The sequence below is a fragment of the Lucilia sericata genome, unplaced genomic scaffold (assembly GCF_015586225.1).
Source record: "Lucilia sericata isolate MDLA Ls3-8-SP2 unplaced genomic scaffold, ASM1558622v1 Contig000034F_arrow, whole genome shotgun sequence".
Taxonomy (NCBI): domain Eukaryota; kingdom Metazoa; phylum Arthropoda; class Insecta; order Diptera; family Calliphoridae; genus Lucilia; species Lucilia sericata.
Window position 1 is genome coordinate 422,942 of NW_023994072.1, and position 18,266 is coordinate 441,207.

At 33.4% G+C, this 18,266-nt stretch overlaps 5 protein-coding genes across 5 annotated transcripts; 2 read left to right on the top strand and 3 right to left on the bottom strand.

Moving 5' to 3' along the window:
• Positions 1-4,504: 4,504 nt before the first annotated feature.
• LOC119612274 (2-(3-amino-3-carboxypropyl)histidine synthase subunit 2) lies at positions 4,505-6,342 on the top strand. The gene is made up of 3 exons (XM_037968037.1): positions 4,505-4,812; positions 4,887-5,039; positions 5,108-6,342. Exons 1-3 carry the CDS (start codon positions 4,654-4,656, stop codon positions 6,284-6,286), a joined length of 1,491 nt encoding a protein of 496 aa, XP_037823965.1. The 5' UTR covers positions 4,505-4,653; the 3' UTR covers positions 6,287-6,342.
• A 394-nt stretch (positions 6,343-6,736) lies between these two features.
• LOC119612286 (mitochondrial-processing peptidase subunit beta) lies at positions 6,737-8,968 on the bottom strand. The gene is made up of 5 exons (XM_037968046.1): positions 8,741-8,968; positions 8,229-8,441; positions 7,839-8,167; positions 7,395-7,771; positions 6,737-7,331 (listed from the first exon to the last, which is right to left on the bottom strand). The coding sequence occupies exons 1-5, from the start codon at positions 8,807-8,809 to the stop codon at positions 6,895-6,897; spliced, it is 1,425 nt and encodes a 474-aa protein (XP_037823974.1). The 5' UTR covers positions 8,810-8,968; the 3' UTR covers positions 6,737-6,894.
• A 4,412-nt stretch (positions 8,969-13,380) lies between these two features.
• On the top strand, positions 13,381-14,688 carry LOC119612317 (cyclin-C). The gene is made up of 2 exons (XM_037968102.1): positions 13,381-14,105; positions 14,377-14,688. The coding sequence occupies exons 1-2, from the start codon at positions 13,518-13,520 to the stop codon at positions 14,590-14,592; spliced, it is 804 nt and encodes a 267-aa protein (XP_037824030.1). The 5' UTR covers positions 13,381-13,517; the 3' UTR covers positions 14,593-14,688.
• LOC119612315 (GPALPP motifs-containing protein 1) lies at positions 14,618-18,123 on the bottom strand. Its single transcript, XM_037968086.1, has 3 exons — positions 18,000-18,123; positions 15,261-16,021; positions 14,618-15,200 (listed from the first exon to the last, which is right to left on the bottom strand). Exons 2-3 carry the CDS (start codon positions 15,956-15,958, stop codon positions 14,813-14,815), a joined length of 1,086 nt encoding a protein of 361 aa, XP_037824014.1. The 5' UTR covers positions 15,959-16,021; positions 18,000-18,123; the 3' UTR covers positions 14,618-14,812.
• Positions 16,067-18,147, bottom strand: LOC119612305 (phosphatidate cytidylyltransferase, mitochondrial). The gene is made up of 2 exons (XM_037968072.1): positions 18,000-18,147; positions 16,067-17,946 (listed from the first exon to the last, which is right to left on the bottom strand). Exons 1-2 carry the CDS (start codon positions 18,134-18,136, stop codon positions 16,938-16,940), a joined length of 1,146 nt encoding a protein of 381 aa, XP_037824000.1. The 5' UTR covers positions 18,137-18,147; the 3' UTR covers positions 16,067-16,937.
• Between the last annotated feature and the right edge of the window lie 119 nt (positions 18,148-18,266).

Consider the following 18,266-nt stretch of genomic DNA (forward strand, 5'->3'; position numbering starts at 1 on the left):
TTAGTCGCTACTTCCGATGGTATCCCTTTAGGATTACCATCCTCCGTAGGAAGAGAGGCACCTTTATGTTCCTCAATGAGGGTTTTTGACTTGTAGAGAGCTCATCGACTGGCTTGGATTTTTGTGTCTTAAGAGTATAGAATTTTAGGCCGATGGTCATGCTTCGAGGGGCATCGAATCTTTTTTCGAATGCTCCTTTTGCATAATGGTTGACACTGAGGAAACCGGTTTGGTGGTAGAGTGAATCTGGACCTCCTTGCCGTCACCTGAAGCTGGAGTTTCAAGAACTGCCGGAGTCAGAGGGGGTAAAAGTTGGACTTTTTGGTCATACAAGGTTTTATTCAAATGAGTGTAACTTTTCTCCTATTGGTCCTAGAAAAAATTCTTCAGATTGCTATTTCTTCATTCTTTCCAATAATGGGATGCGATCAAAAAAATTATTTTTTAACTCAAAAATAAAATTTTGTTCAATATTTAGCACTTAATTTTCCCCTATTTTTTCAAAATTGACGTTTTTGTTCTATTTTTTTTTAAGAGCTTTGTGGTCACTTAGTGGAATGCAAGATTTGAAAAAATTAAGAAATTAATAAAACCCTGTATCACCAAAATGTCCAACATTGACACCCTCTAAATCCGGCAGTTCTTGATCGATAGAGCTGAAAATTTGTATCTGACCTACTATTCAAAAGTGCAAATTTCGTCAAAATCGATTTTTTGAGTTGGGTCACTTGACATGAAATTCCCCATATGTATATATCGAACTGCCGCTTCACAGGAGGCAGATGCAGACCATCAGCTGCTCAATGTGAGTACATTTACAAATTTTTTTTTACAGTCATCCATTTGACTTTAAAATACAACATAATTACAATATTATTATTTTGGTTTAAAATATTTTAAATTAATTAATAATTGTGATAATATTTTCAATTCAGTGAAATTAAAGTGTATATCTTTATTTTTAAAAGCAAACTTTTTTGTCGGAAAAACCTTTCAAAGCTAAAAACAATATAATTTAATATGTGAACGGTTTTGTTTAAACTCATTGCGTTTTTCAAAAAACACGTTAAAGACATAACTATGTAAACGTAGTACAAAACTGATGTTCTCACGAATATTAGATAAATAAAAATTTCTATTTAGATGAAAAACATATTGACCTCTACTATCTGAATCTGGTTTAAGTTATTTTTATAGAAACGATTTTTTTGGATTGTGCCAGTATTGTAGTAAATGAGCGATATATAAACAATAAATGGATATTTTAATTTATTGATTCTCAGGAAACCTTGCAGGACAGACACTAATTTTTAGCTCTATCGATCAAGAACTGCCGGATTTAGAGGGTGTCAATGTTGGACATTTTGGTCATACAGGAGGTATGTTGATTTTGTCATTCCGTATGTAACACATCGGAATTTTGCTCAAAGACCCTTTAAAGTATATATATTCTGGGACCTCGTCAGATTCTAAGACGATCTAGCTATGTCCGTCCGTCTGTCTGTTGTTGGCACGATAGCGTCCACAAAAATAGAGATAGGGAGATGAAATTTTCCCAAAATATTCCTTATTGATCAGAAATGTTTGGTACTGAAAATAGGCAAAATCGGTCAATGATTTCACATAGTCCCGATACAAATGTACCCCCGGAATATTGTGTAAAAAGCTTCAAACATTCACAAATTCGTTGTTTATGAAGCAAATGCCACAAAGTTTCGCATAAGTCAGTTTTTTGACTTCCGAAATTAAATTCTAAATTATGACGGACATAGGACCATAATTGGACCTACCCCCATATAAGGTGCCCTTTAGAAAATGACTATAATACTGATTAGTGACTTAAAAATATGAATATTGGTATAAAATTTGACACCCATAAGTTTAAAGCAAGCCAATATCTCTCCACCAAATTTTATGTGGATCGGTCCATAATTGACCCTACCCCCCATATAACGTCCCCTTCAGAAAATGACTTTAACGCTGATTACTCGCTTAAAAATACAAGTATAGCGATGAAATTTGACATAAGTAAGTGTCTTACTGGCCTCCGGTAGGTTAGTGGTTAGTGTTCTAGACTGGTAGACCGGAGGTGGTGGGTTCGATTCCCACCTGAGGCACTGGTTAAGGAGCGCACAACAGGCCCGATAGAGGCCTAGGTGTATTTCTTCGGATTTGATGTATATACATCCTCCTTTCAAACTAACTAACTAACTAACTAAGTGTCTTACTAGCCAAAACCTCTCTATGAAATTTTATGTGGATCGGTCCATAATTGACCTTACCCCCCATATAAGGTCCCCTTCAGAAAATGACTTTAACGCTCATTACTGGCTTAAACAAACGAGTATAGCGATGAAATTTGACATAAGTAAGTGTCTTAGTAGCCAAAACCTCTCTATGAAATTTTATGTGGATCGGTCCATAATTGACCCTACCCCCCATATAAGGTCCCCTCCATAAAATTACTTTAAAGCTGGTTTCAAAAAACGAGTATAGCGATGAAATTTCACAGAAGTAAGTTTTATACGAATCAAAATCTCTCTACCAAATTTTATGTGGATCGGTCCATAATTGTCCCTACCCCCCATATAAAGTCCCCCCATAAAATTAGTTTAATGCCCATTACTGGCTTAAAAATAGGATTATAGCAATGAAATTTCACAGAAGTAAGATTTATACGAGTCAACATTTACCAAATTTTATGTGGATCGGTCCATAATTGACCCTACCCCCCATATAAGGTCCCCTTCAGAAAACGACTTTAACGTTAATTATGGGCGTAAAAATACGAATATAGCGAAGAAATTTGACATAAGTAAGTATCTTAGGTGCCAAAACCTTTCCACCAAATTTTATGTGGATCGGTCTATAATTGACCCTACCCGCCATATAAGGTCCCCTTCATAAAATTACTTTAACGCTCATTAATGCCTTAAAAATACGAGTATAGCGATGAAATTTCACAGAAGTAAGTTCTTCACAAGCCAAAATCTCTTTACCAAATTTTATGTGGAAGAGGCCTTAATTGACTCTACCCCCCAGATAAGGTCCCCATCAGAAAAATACTTTAAGGCCCATTACTGGCTTAAAAATACGAGTATAGTAATGAAATTCGACTCAATTAAGTTCCTTGCTAGCCAAAATCTCTTAACCAAATTTTATGTGGATCGGGCCTTAATTGACCCTACCCCCATATAAGGTCCCTATCAGAAAATTAATTACTGGGCTAAAAAAAACGAGTAAAGCGATGAAATTCGATATAAACATAACTTGTAGACACCAAGATCGTTCTACAAAATTGTACGAGGATCGGTCTATAATTGACCCTACCCCCATATAAGGCCCCTTCAGAAAATGACTTTAAAACTCAGTACTTAAAAATACTAGTAGATTTATGAAATTCGACATAAACTAGTTTTGTGTAAGCTAATATCTCTCTACAAAATTCTGTGGGATCGGTCCATAATTGTTCCTACCCCCTATTTAAGGTCCCCATCTGAAAATGACTTTAGCGCTAAATCGGTAAATTTTAAATTTTTTTAAAGAAATATTTAAATAACACACGAATATTAAAGAATTTTTTGTAATTAGATTTATTATAATTTTATTTATCATAAATTAGTTTTTAAAAGAGTTTGTTTTTTGTGAAAAATCATAACAAATATTGTCAATCTAGCGTTTTTAAAATCACTTTGTTTGTCTTTCTCTTAGCGATTTTGTGTAAATTTTTATTTTACTAACATGTTTGCAACATGAAGTTTTAACACAATAATAGATTTGTAATGATATTACATGTTTTGTTAACTTTAAATAAAGAAAAATCATAGTTTCGATTGTTTGTTTTTTTTTGCTGTTTTGTTAGAGATTTCAGCAAAAGGGCATTACTAATCTTTGTTTATAAACAAAAACATGCAATTTTTTTTTACAAATTTGCGTTCTCTATCATAAAGTTACTGGATATTTTTCACTGGAAAGTACGCGAACAGATCTAATATTTAGTTGTTTTATAACTCAAATTATAATTTTAGATGAATTTTGTATGTTAACAGCTTTTTTGTTGAATTTCATTGGTAATTCACCATTAATTCCTTCTGTTAATTGGCAACTCTATGTTACGTTTCGTGGTAAATTCACTTCATGGAGCTGTGATGGCATTTCTAAAAGTTTATTTTATTGCCGTACATTTCATATTTCTGTCAATATCCTGCAATGATGTTAATTAAAATAAGAGGGATCCCATTAATTGCACTTAAAATAAAACTTTTACGATAAATAACATGTATAAACAATATTATGTTTTGCTTCATATAATGTACGTTTCTGTACCCGTAAATTTTGGTTTAGATTGTGACTACGGCTTTCTGTGGTCACTATCTTTGGACCACATCTTCAACTTTGGAACAAATCGTATTCTGAATCAAGCCAGCATATTATGAATAAACTGTGAAATTTAGTACTTTTTGTAAACATTTTAGTTATTTACACTGTATAGGTATTATAAGTTCTTGTTGTGCACAACGTCCCATCACTGACAGGGTTTACGTGATCGGTTGATTTATTTTGTAAATAACAAAGAAAAGTAATAAAACAAAAATAAATATAGTTAAAAGTTGAAAGTAAAAAAAATATTAAAAGGAAAAAATATAAAACACAATGTCGACTACAGCTTCAGCATTTTCCAGTTCGGAAACAGCGGCACTAGAAAGAGAGACCGAAAGAACAGACGAGGCAGAAGTAACTTTTGAACAAATTTGGAATGAGGAACAAAGTAAAAATTGCATCGAATGGATTCGCAAAAATGGTTACAAAAGAGTAAGTGCCAAAAATTTGTTTGCATATGTTTTCACTATTAACGATTACGATATATATGTACATATTTTTTTAAGGTTTGCTTACAATTTCCCGATAGTTATTTAAAGCACAGCGATGCCATTGCCACAAATATTAAGAAGGCTGTAGTGACCTCTCTGGAGGGTGACAAAGACTTCAAAGTCTTCATATTGGCCGATACATCTTATGGTAGCTGTTGTGTGGACGAGGTAGGTTTCAAAGGTCAGCTCGATAAATTATCATTAATAGATTTCGAAATTTCATAAAACTTGTTTAGATTGCCGCTGCCCACGTTGATGCCGACAGTGTGGTACATTTTGGCAATGCGTGTCGCAGTAAAGTGTCTCGCCTGCCAGTCTACTATTCTTTTCCACAATTTGAAATTGAATTGACAAAACTTTATGATTACTTGGCAATATTTGGTCAAAATGCTAAAGACCACATTGTAACCATTTATTTCGATATAGGTTATCATCATATTTTCGATGAATCCAATGAGGAATTCAAAAATATATTAAAGGGCTTTGAGGCAAAAGAAGTGTACATTGTCTGCTATTGTGGCAATACATTTGGAAAACTGTTGGAAAGTGGTGAAATTAGCACCATGTTCGATGATTATGCCAAACATGTCAATGAATTAGATGAGACGCGTTTATGTTTGTTTGTAGGTGGTGACAATCAACGATTTTTCAATTTATCTCTGAGTTCAAAGGCAGCAAAATGGTTTATATATGAAGCTTCCTCCGGCAGAGGCAGTGAGAAAAATCCATTAACTGCCAACTATATACGACGTCGTTATTATTATATAGAAAAATGCAAAGATGCCGTAACTTTGGGCTTAATTGTTGCCACACTTACGGCAGATGGTTATTTAGATGTGGTTAAACGTTTACAAATGATGGCAAAATCTCGTGGTATCAAGACGCAGATAATTTCTGTAGGTCGTATTAATCCAGCTAAATTGGCAAATTTCTTAGAAATTGATTGTTTCGTTCTAATTGGTTGTGCTTTTAATAATATGTTTGAGTCCAAAGAATTCTATAAACCAGTGGTATCGGTTTTTGAAGCTGAAATGGCTTTAAATCCTGCCTGGCACATGCGCTATCCTGCATCATATGTTACCGATTTCAAACAACTGTTACCAGAGGGAAAAAGTTTTCTGGAATTCAATGCAAATAATATAAATCTAGATGATATAAGTTTATTGACTGGACGTTTACGTAATTGCACGAATGGCACCAATGGTAATGACGTTGAAGTGGCCAATTTATCAATTCTGAGCGAACAACAACAGGCCTTAGTAGCACAGCCAAGAATGGAAGTGATGACCACCAATACAGGTTTAACGTTCGAAGACCGCACTTGGCAAGGTCTAGATCCAGCACTTGGTCAAACCGAGCCAGCTAAACTTCAAAAGGGTCTTAGTGGAATTCCAATTAAGTACTCTCATGATTAAATTATTTGTGCATTTTCTTGGAAAGACTTAAATTACATACGAATATTTTCTACAAATTAGTTTCAAATATTTTCTATTTTTTTGTTATTAATTTTTGATCTCAATAAATATTTTGTGGTGTCATAGAATCCAATTATTATTGGAATTGGCCTTATGAAAAATCAGATATTTTTGTCAAACTACAATCCGAGTTGAACATCATTATGAAGAACCAAACTCTTTAAAAATTAACCTAATCTGTTATTTTGTTTAGAAAATTCCTTATGAACATATAAATATCAAAAGTGAATCAGTTAAAGTTAATATTTTAAATTATTTATTTTAATTGAAAATTGTGATTAGATTATATCTTTGTTGATAGAGCATGTTAATATAATAATTGCAAATTAAGCTCATGACAATGGCTTGTTTTTTAGGATATTTTTTGGTTTAAGCAATAACAAGTTATACTTTTTTAAGATGTTTCTTTGTGTATTTTATTTAATATTAAACTAAACTTCTACATATTTTTTGTTATTTTCGCAAAATTTCGTTTCGAAATTTAACTCTCTCGCTCAACATAGTATTCTCCTGTCACTCTTTCTCTTTGAACAATCACATCTTGTAACTTAAACTCTCAACCAGTACATGGATGAACGGATTCTGTTGTAGTCGGGAAGGTTTTCGACGGGACCAACAGCAGCAACGGCAGGGCATCTGTCATAGATGTATTTCATGGCAACATCACGTACGTTTTGTACATCGACGGCATCAATACGTTGTTCAAGTTCGTGCAAAGGAATGCGACGGTTGTAGCAGAGCATTTGACGGCCGATATCTTCACAGATGGGAGTGGTTCCATCGAGTTGCAACAACATGTTGGTCTTCAACAAGTTCTTGGCACGTTCAACTTCAGCTTCAGTAACCATGGTGCACAAGCGCATCCATTCGGTTTGGATGTTGAAAAGCATGTTTTCGCACTCCATGGGGTCGCACACGAAGTAAATGCCCCACAAACCGGTATCCTTGTAGCAGGTGTTGAAGGATTGGAAGCTGTGGCATAAATCTAGACAGATGAAATAAAAATCAACTCAATTATTTAAAGACTAATAAGCCATTAATAACTTACTGTCTTCAGCACTGGCACGAGCCAAGTTGGAGGCGTTGTTGATACCACCACCTTGAGAGCGATCCCAGGCACCAATAAGAGTATTGGCAACCATCAAGGGAATGTTATCTTGATCGGTCCAACCGCAACCTTCGACGGCAATGGCAATGTGGGCCAAGGGCAAGGAATCGTCACGTACACGAACTTCAGAGCCGGTGAAGCGGCAGGGAGTAACCTCTGGTGGCTTACCATCATAGGTGTTTTCCAATTTACCCAAGTGTTGTTCAGCCAACTTAACCAAGTCGTTGTGCTTAACACCGCCAGCACCGGCCAAGATAATGCGGGAAGCCTTGTAGTGGGTGCTAATGTAGCTTTGCAAATCAGCTTTACCAATAGACCTTTAAGCCAAAGAAATATTTTTTACAAAAAAAGAAAAATTACAAATGCTTTACACATTATACTCACTTGATGTTCTTAGTGGGTCCCAAAATAGTTTGTCCCAAGGGGGTACCTTGGTAGGCGGTGGCATGCAAATGATCGAAGACTACTTCTTGCAAGTTGCTTTCAACTTCTTGCATTTCACGCAAAATTACAGAGCGTTCACGTTCAATTTCGGATTCACCCAATTTGGAGTTTTGAATGATATCAGCCAAGATCTCAACAGCCTTGGGTACATCCTTGGACAAACACTTGGCATAGAATACAGTCTGTTCGCGGGATGTGTATGCATTCAAGTGAGCGCCCATATTTTCAACTTCCAACTCCAAATCAGTTTGGGAGCGCTTGGCAGTGCCCTGCAAATAAGTAATATCACAGAATTAGAGGCAAATATTAATAAGAAATTCTCTAGTGTACCTTAAAAGCCATATGTTCCAAGAAGTGAGCTACACCATTGTTTTGTGGGGTCTCGGAGCGAGAACCAGCATCAATCCATAGACCCACGGTGGCAGTTGACGCACCCGAATCTTCACTGGCCACACGCAAACTGTTGTCCAAAGTGGTGACCTGAGTGGCAGGGATGTTGACGAGAGTCTTTTTCAAGCTAGCGGCGTCAGAAGCCTTGTAGCGCTGCAAGTTAAAACACAAATTAATTCCATCACTTTCAACCTAACCTCAACTTTTTCCAAGCTCATTTATTTCAATTGCATATTTTTAAAAGTCGGAAATTATTACTATAATAATTTTTTTAAAAGAAAACTTATTTTCCACACTTTAAACTCATTAAACTTTGCAAAATATTGTAATTTGTATGTTATATTACACTTTTCCATTACGTAATTATACAAGAAAAATTCTTAACACGGTGCCGTAATCTATTCATATGATGATGAAAATCTTTTAATTTTTCGACATGTTTTTTGGAATACCTTCAAAACATTGACTCCTTTGGAGAGTTGACGCAAATTTTGCGAAATGCCAAGCACACGCATAGCCATTGTGTAAGGATTATTTATTTAAAATTTATTTGTACACTTAAAAATTACAAAATACTCTCGTAAAAGGGGGCCCACTGAAGGTGGTTTTGAAAGAAAAAATTTCTTCGTATGAAAAGCAAAGCCCTGCGCCGACAAATATTAACGACGGCGGCGACTGACACTAAATATGTCGGCGGCGGCTTAAAATCGAGTGTAAGCCGGCTAAATTTTTAACTACGTCTAGTTTTTAAATTTTCAACGATTTTAAATAAAAACGGAATTCGAGAGATCAGAAAGTGGGATTTTGGAAGCAAATATATTGTTTATAACAACAAAACAGAGCAATCTCAAAAGTTGTGTGAGAAATTATGCAGGGATGAATAAAAAATTCTTAAAAATCAAAAACAAATCCTTTCTCCAAGTTTTACGAGGATCTGCCGATATTTAACCCTATCCTCCATATAAAACGTAAAAACAAAGATATTTTATTTGTTTATTTACTATCTATACCCAGTGTGCTGTGCTATCCTAAAAGCAATATAAATAAGAAACCCACTTAACGATTTTGATGATTCTAACTACAATGGTTTTCCAGATATACAATTTGTTACATATGGGAGATTCCACGCAAATTATTGCAATTTATCTAAATGTTCTTCAGTAAAATTTGATATACGAATTTTTCTATTTAGTTCATATGGCAGCTCCAAGCCCCCCAAATGAAAGTACGCCCTTTTTTCTCCAAAATGTTCAGATGAATATTAAAGTTCTTCGTGCATAATTTGAAGAATTTAGTTCTATTAGTTTCCCAGATAAACGAATTTTTGTATTTAATTCATATGGGAGGTTCCGCTCCCCTCATTGGTAGTCCCCCAATTTATTACCCAAAATGTTTACATGGATGTTAAAGTTCTTCTACAACAACATCATTTAAAGGGATCACAAAGAGATTGAAAAATATTCCAAAAGTTTCACTTTGAAAACATTATTAGAGTGTATGAAAACTCGCAACTCTAAAGGCAGACTATTCTTATTTTAGCGGTAATTTCTTTATGATTAAAATAAGTAAGGAGTAAAATCATTTGTCGTAAAAAAGCAAATTTCGGAAGTGGTCATATACATATATATATGGACTTTGATCATTAGATTAATAAGAACGTCACTGTGATTTTCGGATTAGGGACTTAAATGTGGAATTGGGTCAATTATGGACAAAGTTCTCTATAATTTAAAGTATTTTTTTTTATTCTATCATAATGATAACTTTTGGAATGATGTACTAGCTATAAACTGATTTTCTGTAAGAGGGTTATATTGGCGGACCGATCCGCATAATTTTATTTTTCATAAATGTAGGTTTCGGTTCCTAAAAATGTTTTTTTCGGCGACATCGACATTTGAAAGCCATTTATGTGCGTTTAAGTCATTTTCTGAAGAAGATTTCATATACATATTTACATTACATATTTTCGTTCCAACAAAAATTGTTTTATTATGTTAAGTACGTGGAAAACGTTAAAATCAATTATTGAAGGGGGCAGGGTCAATTATGGCCTATTGAGATTTCGATTGATATCGAGCCCTTTTTGCAAAATGGACGAGATAAATTTTCGTTCAATTAGGATACTGCGTATTTAATTTTATGTTTATATATTCAATATTTTAGAAAATTCAAAAAGTACCAGTTAAAGAACGAAAAATTACCAGAAATACTCCAGTTTAAATTTTCAATCACTCAAGTCCCTGATTGCTTAGTTTTATGTTTTTAGGTTCATTATAATAGAAAATTCAAATAGAACCAGTTGAAGAACGAAAAAGTACCAAAAAATCCCGTTTTATATGTTCTAACTTACTCCATGCCCTACAGGTTTAATTTCATGTCTATAGGTTCAATATTATAGAAAATTCAAAAAATACCTTTTGAAGAACGAAAAAGTACCAAAAAGTCCCCTTTTATATGTTATCACTTAATCCGGGCTGTACATTCTTAATTTCATGTTTCTAGGTTCAATACTATAAAAACTTGAAAAAGTAGCAGTCGAAGAACGAAAAAGTACCTTTTTATAGATTATAATTTACTCCGGGCTCTACATATTTATTTTTATGTTTCTAGGTTTAATTTTATGGAAAACTCAAAAAGTACCAGTCGAAGTACGATAAAGTTCCCCTTTTATAGATTTTCATTTACTCCAGACTCTAAGTGCTTAATTTCATGTTTCGAGGTTCAAATTTTGTAGCAAGCTCAAAAAGTACCAGTCAAAGAACGAAAAAGTACCAAAAAGTGCCATTTTATAGATTCTCATTTACTCCGGGCTCTACGTGCATAATTTCATGTTTCTATGTTAAATTTAATAGAAAACTCAGAAAGTACCAAAAAGTCCCCTTTTATAGGACCTCACTTAATCCGTGCTCTACATGCCTAATTTCACGTTTCTAGGTTCATTATTATACAAAAACTTAAAATGTACCTTTTGAAGAACCAAAAAGTCCTCTTTTACAGGTTCTCACTTAATCGGGACTCTACACGCTTTCATGTTTCTAGGTTTAATATTATAGAAAATTCAAAAATTTCCTTTTGAAGAACGAAAAAGTACCAAAAAGTCCACTTTTTAGATTCTCAAGTGCTTAATTACATGTTTCTAAGTTCTAAGTCAAAAAAGTACCAGTCGAAGTACGATAAAGTACCAATAAGTCCCATTTTATAGAATCTCATTTACTCCTTGCTTAATTTCATGTTTCTAGGTTAAATTTTATAGAAAACTCAAAAAGTACCTTTGTAGAACCAAAAAGTTCCGAAAAGTCCCTTAATTATTAATTTCATGTTTCGATTTCAATATCATAAAAAACTCAAAAAGTACCAGTTGGAGAATGAAAAAGTACCAAAAAATATCACTTGGTACCTGTGTTCCAAATAACATCCCATTAGCATATTTAGTGTTTCTTGAATAAAATCAAATTTCCCGTTTTTACCCCTTTTGGTACTTTTTTCCTCCCCATTAACGAAATAAAAATTCTGTTCCAAAAATTTGCAACATCGTATTGGGAGTCCGTTATTATGTATTCATATGTATAAGTTAATAAACCAAAAACAATGCTTTATAAAAAAACAATGTTTTATAAAAAAATAGGTACAATTTTCACCCCTTAAACGTCCGAATATCCAAAAAGAACTAAATTCATATTTTTATTTGTTCGTCAAGTTATGAAGGATTCAAAAATATTTTTTTAATGTTCTCTGGTTTAAAAGATACATGGGGTGCAAAAGAAGTACCAAATTACAGTTTTTACCCGTTTATTCCCCAAAGGGGCCGAAATTGAAAAAAATTAATTAAATGAACAACGATAAGCTTTAACTGTTTTTGTAACTTTTCTAGTTTAGGAGATTTGAGGTTACCGAATTTACGTTTTTACCCTTTTTTAGCCTCCAAAAAAATCGAATTTCCAAAAATCCCGTCTTATTGGATACATTTGGTGGGAGTCTAACATTCTGCCCAAATTTCAGCTCTTAAGCTTCAACCGTTTAGGTTCTACGATGATGAATCAGTCAGTCAGTAACGTTAGAATTTTATATACGTATGTATATAGATTTCGTGCATTGAATTATACTGTAAAAACACTGTAGTGTTCGACTTGAATTCAAGTTTCCTTTTCACTGGAGAATGCTATTGAATTAAAGTGTAATGAAAGTGTATTTCAACACTTGAAATTTGAATGTTTGACTGGAATTAAACTTGTTTTAAACTTTAATTCCAGCAAGAATGCTTTATTTGGTATAGTGTGACAACTGTAAGGGATCTAAAGTCAACATAAAGCCCACAATGGTTAGTACCAATATTTTGCCCAAACAACATCTACATACCTAGACAGGCTATATCTTCTAGGTCCGTGAAGACATTCTCTACAAAGCTATAAATTTGTATAAAAGGCGGCTTAACAATTGTTTCTTGTAAATATTCGGCCACCATAGTGTTTGGAGACAACAAGAGCTTCACTGAAAGGCACACCAGACAGACATCGCGCTCTATTATGGGTGTATGTTAGTGATTCTGCTGAGATCAATGGTATAATAATAAGTATGTATCCCAAGGTCTGCTTTGCTACTTAAGCAAGCAATTGCGTTCGTCAAAAATCCATGAGAAGGCCCTACTCTCATAGGTTGTCTCTGTGAATGAGATACCAAGAAGTCCTAGATTCAAACCCATAAATCCACTAAACTAGGGGTTTTTATAGTTTGCCATATGGGCTGTAAGATAAATGTATCTATACGTTTTCCTTGAATGACGTACATCAACAGATGGTCACAAACAGATATCTAGCATCGCTAGTAGACCGTTAGTTTCTTGGCGACCGGATATATCATTTATAATTTTCAACTTGATACTTTTTATAACAAAAATTGCATCAAGTTTTTATGTAATAAAAATTTGAACAACATAACAAAAAAGGTTTCAAGTTTTTTGTAATAGAATTCTAAACAAGATGAATTAAATTTATTATACATAACTAAATATCGTTTAAGTATTGCTGACATTTTTTAAAACAAACAATATGGCAACATCCATTTGTTGTATGTTCAGTGTTTTGCTGTCTTTTTTTACGTTTTCAATTGTTTACATTTTTTACAGCAGCCGCTATTATTATTTTCACCTGTTCACCATATTAGTAAAATCAGAAAAATATTATAATTTTTATTCACACAAATTTGCTGATAGTTTCCTTCGATTTCTTGATGGCTGGTAATTTTTGGCAAAGTTCCCATTCTCAGCAATGGATTCTGGATCGCCAGGATCTTATACGAGAACGACAATATGACCTGCAATTGCTCACCGAAGAGGAGTATCAAAAAGTTTTTATATTTTTCGCTAATGTTATCCAAGTTTTGGGCGAACAATTAAAGTTACGTCAACAGGTCATTGCCACCGCCACAGTGTACTTTAAGCGTTTCTACGCAAGAAATTCATTGAAAAATATTGATCCTTTATTGCTGGCTCCCACTTGTATATTATTGGCGTCGAAGGTGGAAGAATTTGGTGTGATCTCAAATTCTCGCTTGATATCCATTTGTCAATCAGTTATAAAGAGCAAATTTAATTATGCTTACACCCAAGATTTTCCCTATCGTACAAATCATATTTTGGAGTGCGAATTTTATTTGTTGGAAAATCTGGATTGTTGTCTAATCGTGTATCAGCCTTATAGGCCACTTTTGCAATTAGTTCAAGATGTGGGTCAAGAGGACCAACTGTTGACATTGAGCTGGCGTATTGTTAATGATTCGTTAAGGACCGATGTTTGTCTGCTGTATCCACCATATCAGGTAAAAAAGAGATAGGTCATATAAAATATGTAATTTTTTACAAGTTTACATGTTGAATGGAGTATCAATGATACTATTTGCAACAAAATATTGCAGATTGTTCAGTTATAACAAAAAAGAATAATCCAAAGATTCTATATACCTCACAGAACCACCAAGAGGTCAGAAATTACCAAAACTAGTAGTTTTATACTCAAAGCTCTTTTAACATTATAGCACCTACATATGTATATGTAGTTAGTTTAATATTTTTCACTTTTTGCTATTACAGATTGCTATTGCATGTTTACAAATTGCCTGTGTTATTTTGCAAAAAGATTCTATGAAACAGTGGTTTGCCGAACTTAATGTTGATCTCGATAAGGTGCAAGAAATAGTACGAGCAATTGTGAATTTATTTGAGCTATGGAAAGATTGGAAAGAAAAAGATGAAATACAAATGTTGTTGGCTAAAATTCCTAAACCAAAACCAGCACCTCAACGTTAAAACAATTTATTTAACAGCATTTACATATGTATGAAAATTAAAAAAAAATATGAAAAATTTATTTATCATCAAAATAATTTTTAAGTTATGAGCTCACAAATAAACACAGAAAACATTCTTATAAATAAAATAGCATCAACTAAAATGCCAAAAATACAAGGTAAAAGTTATATCTATGAAAACCTTTTATGTATTTATAAGTTGAAAATTGTACGTGTAACTAAAGGTACTTTGAATGACCACTGGAAAATTTTGTATTTAAGATTTTAGCTTTATCCACAATTTGTTTCGTTTGATTACGATCGATTTTGTTTAATTTCAGATCAACGTCTCGTGTAAAGGGACGCCTTTCGGGTTTGGCACCGCTCTCTTTTAATTCCTTGGCCTTTTGTCTTTCCTCTTTGCGTAATTTCTTTTGATGTATCTCCACCAAGGACTCCTCACGTTTATGTTTCTTTTTGTGCTTTTTAGCCATGGCTTCTTGTTCGGCATCTCGTTGTTTTTCATACAAGGCTTGAGCTTGTAGCTCCAGCTCTTCTTTGGAACTTTTCGAAGTTGTAGGTTTTTGTTTTTCGATGCCCATTTGAGGTGTTTTAGTCCAAGAAGATCTGTGGTAATAAAACTTAATAAGTTAAATATATTATTTTAGCTGATATTAAATTAATTACCTATCGCTAAAGTCAGGCTTCTCTTTGCCCTGATGGAAACCACGTTTTAAATTGTTTAATGCTGCTAAGCCACCCTTTAAACCCACATCCGGTAATTCCAACATCCATTCTTCGCGTACATTTTGTTCAGTCGTTGTTACATTCATGCCATCTATGGCAGCCATTTTTAACTCTAAAGCCCGTTGTTCCAACTCAATTTGGGCAGCAGTCATTTCACGTTCATTGGTCACTGGTAGAGGTCCATAAGAGCCCTGCAGTGTTTCTTCTTCATCTTCTGATTCACTAGATGTAGGCAATTTATCTGCTACATCCGGCTTATCCAATTGTTCTAAATTTCCCAGTAACTCTTTTGGAATAATAGGTCCTATAACTAATGCTTTGTCTTTATCATTTTTATTTATTAAATGTGGTGGAAGCGCGGGACCAAATGCATCATCTAATTCATTTTTGTTAAAACTCAATTCTTGTCCTAATTGAGGTGATATTGGTTTTGGTACTTTGTCTTCTTCACTAAAGCTAGTTGTTGTTTCTTTGCGGGAACGTTTTTTCTCCTTGTGACTTTTTTTCTTTTTCTCTTTTTTATGTTTTTTGGATTTTTTCTCAGATTTCTTCTTTAGTTTTTTGTGTAATTTACGTTTCCGTTCTTGTTCGGATGATGATGAGGATGATGAACTACTAGAATCTGTTTCACTGCTCATTTTTGTTCAAAAAAAGTTGTGTTAAAGTGATTTGTGTGGTGAATGCAAGAACTGATGATTAGACTAAAAAGAAAAACACTTGATAAGTTATTGGTTTTATAAGGAATATTTTCTTTTATTTAAAATAATATATAAATTTTACAAAATATACATTGGCTTAATTTATTGCAACTGTTTTTTATTATTTAACAACTTTTTATAAAAAGAGAGAAAATAAAAAATTATATTGTTAAACTATTAATAAAGCTTTTTAATTGTTAATTTAAAGGAAAACTTTAAGATTGTGCGGAAATGCATTATTTTGTCTTAATATTTTTACAATTATTAGGGAATCAACTACTCTATTTGTATAAAGAGAATTATAAACAATAGTTAATTATTTTAAAAGCTTATAGGATAAAATAGTTAAACTATTAGGATCTACTTAGGACAATAATTTATTGAAATGCATTCATTTTGTCATTTTTAATTTACGGAAATCACGTCACCAGAGTTTTGACCTTGGTAAATAGCAAACATTTTGCTGAAAGGCTTAAACATTTTGTAATATGAATGCCTTTAATAAGTGTAAGTATAGTTTTTTTGCTATCATTAGATTAATCTAATTTTTGGTGTTTATTTATAAATATGTAGTTCATATTCAATTCTTTCGTTTTCTGAATTTATGTTTCGAGAATCGTTTAACATAAATTTGTTATATAAACTAATCACAATCTGAAGAATCTGAAAGAAAAACGATAGGAAAAATGACTGCAAAAACCAGTTCAACGTTTTAAGACTTACTTCTAAATCCATAATTATTATAACTTTTTAACAAATTAGTTTCCTAAAAAAATTGAAATATTTCAGAATCTAACACATTTTTATAAAATATAAAAAATTGCAACTTTTTCTAACATCATTACGACTATTGAAACAACAACAAAACATTATGAACGATGACTTAGAGCACTTTCCAAAGACCCTTTCCCAACAAAATTTAGTGGGAAAAAGTTTTCAACGCTTTGCGATAACTATACACAATCGATTTAAATAATCCGGCACTGGGTATATTCTTAACCGATTGTTTTATGCTACTGCGCCAAACAATATCATTTACTGATACTTGTACAATTTTATGGAGATTTTTCAGAGCAGCCAAATTCTGTATAATGTCTATATAACTGCCGGTGAAAGCAGCATTACGTATAAGACGCCGTCTTAATTCAGCCGGTGCTTGGCGCAGATGATATTCCAAAGCCTTTTCAGACTTGTCCTGTTCAAATTGGGTTACTACACGATCGGAACCTTTTTCTTTAGCCGCAAAATCGACAGCCACATATTGGGATAAATCTTTCATGACGGGGGCGTACAATTGGAAAAAGTCCTTCTCTTGAGCCCTTACAATATTCGCCACTTTGTTTTTATTCTCACCAAAGATCATGCGAAAATCACCCTTATAACTTAGACTAGAAATGGTGTGGAACAATTCAAATGTGGTAAATCTTTCAGGCAATAAGAGTAAAGCCACTTGGAAAGCATTACGTAAATTCATGGCCAAGGCGGCTTTAATTTCTTTATCATCATCAGCTGGTACTATATCTTGCACAGGTTTGTGCAAACGTCCTGCCATATAAAGATGTCTCCACTCGAGTAAGTCTTGTAGCATTTGTTCCTTTGATATGACACCATATTTTATTTGTACTCCTAAATCGGGTAGCGGTACCAGGGTATTAAAGTATACACCAGCCCCTAAATTCTCTTGATATTTCATGATTAATTTGGGTCCCAAGTGTCTCATGGCCGAGTAGTGGCTTTCATGGCGACTTATATTTTCAGCGTGCCAACCTAAAGGATCGCGTACACAAAATACTAAATCGATGACACAGTCTTTTTGTTTTCCAACTTGGTCGTAACCAATTTGCTGTTTAACACCAGAGCCATAGGCGAATACGTAAGAAAGTCCACCGCGTGGAAACCGCACCAAAATGTCTTTGTATATACTCATTCTTAAAAATACTTAATTTAGATTTATGTTATTTTAATTTATTAAAATAATTACTTGTATTTTAAACAGTTTATGTCTCCTTTTCTAATATTTTTCCGTTGATGATGAAAAATTTCCAAGGCCAACAAACACAGCGGCACAGTTAAATTTATGGCAAGCGGTATATTCAGTGTTAAACACTTTTCAAACATATGTTTTTCATTACGTTCTGTAAGATAATTTAAAGTGAAGCCAGCAACAAAAAATATTTTAGCGATTTTAGGAAGTAAAAAAGGAATTATTATTATTTTATTTGGGTTTAAATTTTTTGTAAAAGTGGTC

Excerpts from the sequence above, each read along its gene's own strand:
- LOC119612274 (XM_037968037.1), top strand. The coding sequence starts at position 4,654 with ATGTCGACTACAGCTTCAGCATTTTCCAGTTCGGAAACAGCGGCACTA. Across the intron at positions 4,813-4,886 it reads GCAAAAATGGTTACAAAAGA|GTTTGCTTACAATTTCCCGA; the intron begins GTAAGTGCCAAA and ends TATTTTTTTAAG. Across the intron at positions 5,040-5,107 it reads GTAGCTGTTGTGTGGACGAG|ATTGCCGCTGCCCACGTTGA; the intron begins GTAGGTTTCAAA and ends AAACTTGTTTAG.
- LOC119612286 (XM_037968046.1), bottom strand. The coding sequence starts at position 8,809 with ATGGCTATGCGTGTGCTTGGCATTTCGCAAAATTTGCGTCAACTCTCC. Across the intron at positions 8,442-8,740 it reads AAGGAGTCAATGTTTTGAAG|CGCTACAAGGCTTCTGACGC; the intron begins GTATTCCAAAAA and ends TTTAACTTGCAG. Across the intron at positions 7,332-7,394 it reads TCGTGCCAGTGCTGAAGACA|ATTTATGCCACAGCTTCCAA; the intron begins GTAAGTTATTAA and ends TCATCTGTCTAG.
- LOC119612317 (XM_037968102.1), top strand. The coding sequence starts at position 13,518 with ATGGCTGGTAATTTTTGGCAAAGTTCCCATTCTCAGCAATGGATTCTG. Across the intron at positions 14,106-14,376 it reads TGCTGTATCCACCATATCAG|ATTGCTATTGCATGTTTACA; the intron begins GTAAAAAAGAGA and ends TTGCTATTACAG.
- LOC119612315 (XM_037968086.1), bottom strand. The coding sequence starts at position 15,958 with ATGAGCAGTGAAACAGATTCTAGTAGTTCATCATCCTCATCATCATCC. Across the intron at positions 15,201-15,260 it reads AAGCCTGACTTTAGCGATAG|ATCTTCTTGGACTAAAACAC; the intron begins GTAATTAATTTA and ends TTATTACCACAG.
- LOC119612305 (XM_037968072.1), bottom strand. The coding sequence starts at position 18,136 with ATGTTTGAAAAGTGTTTAACACTGAATATACCGCTTGCCATAAATTTA. Across the intron at positions 17,947-17,999 it reads ATAAACTGTTTAAAATACAA|AATGAGTATATACAAAGACA; the intron begins GTAATTATTTTA and ends AGTATTTTTAAG.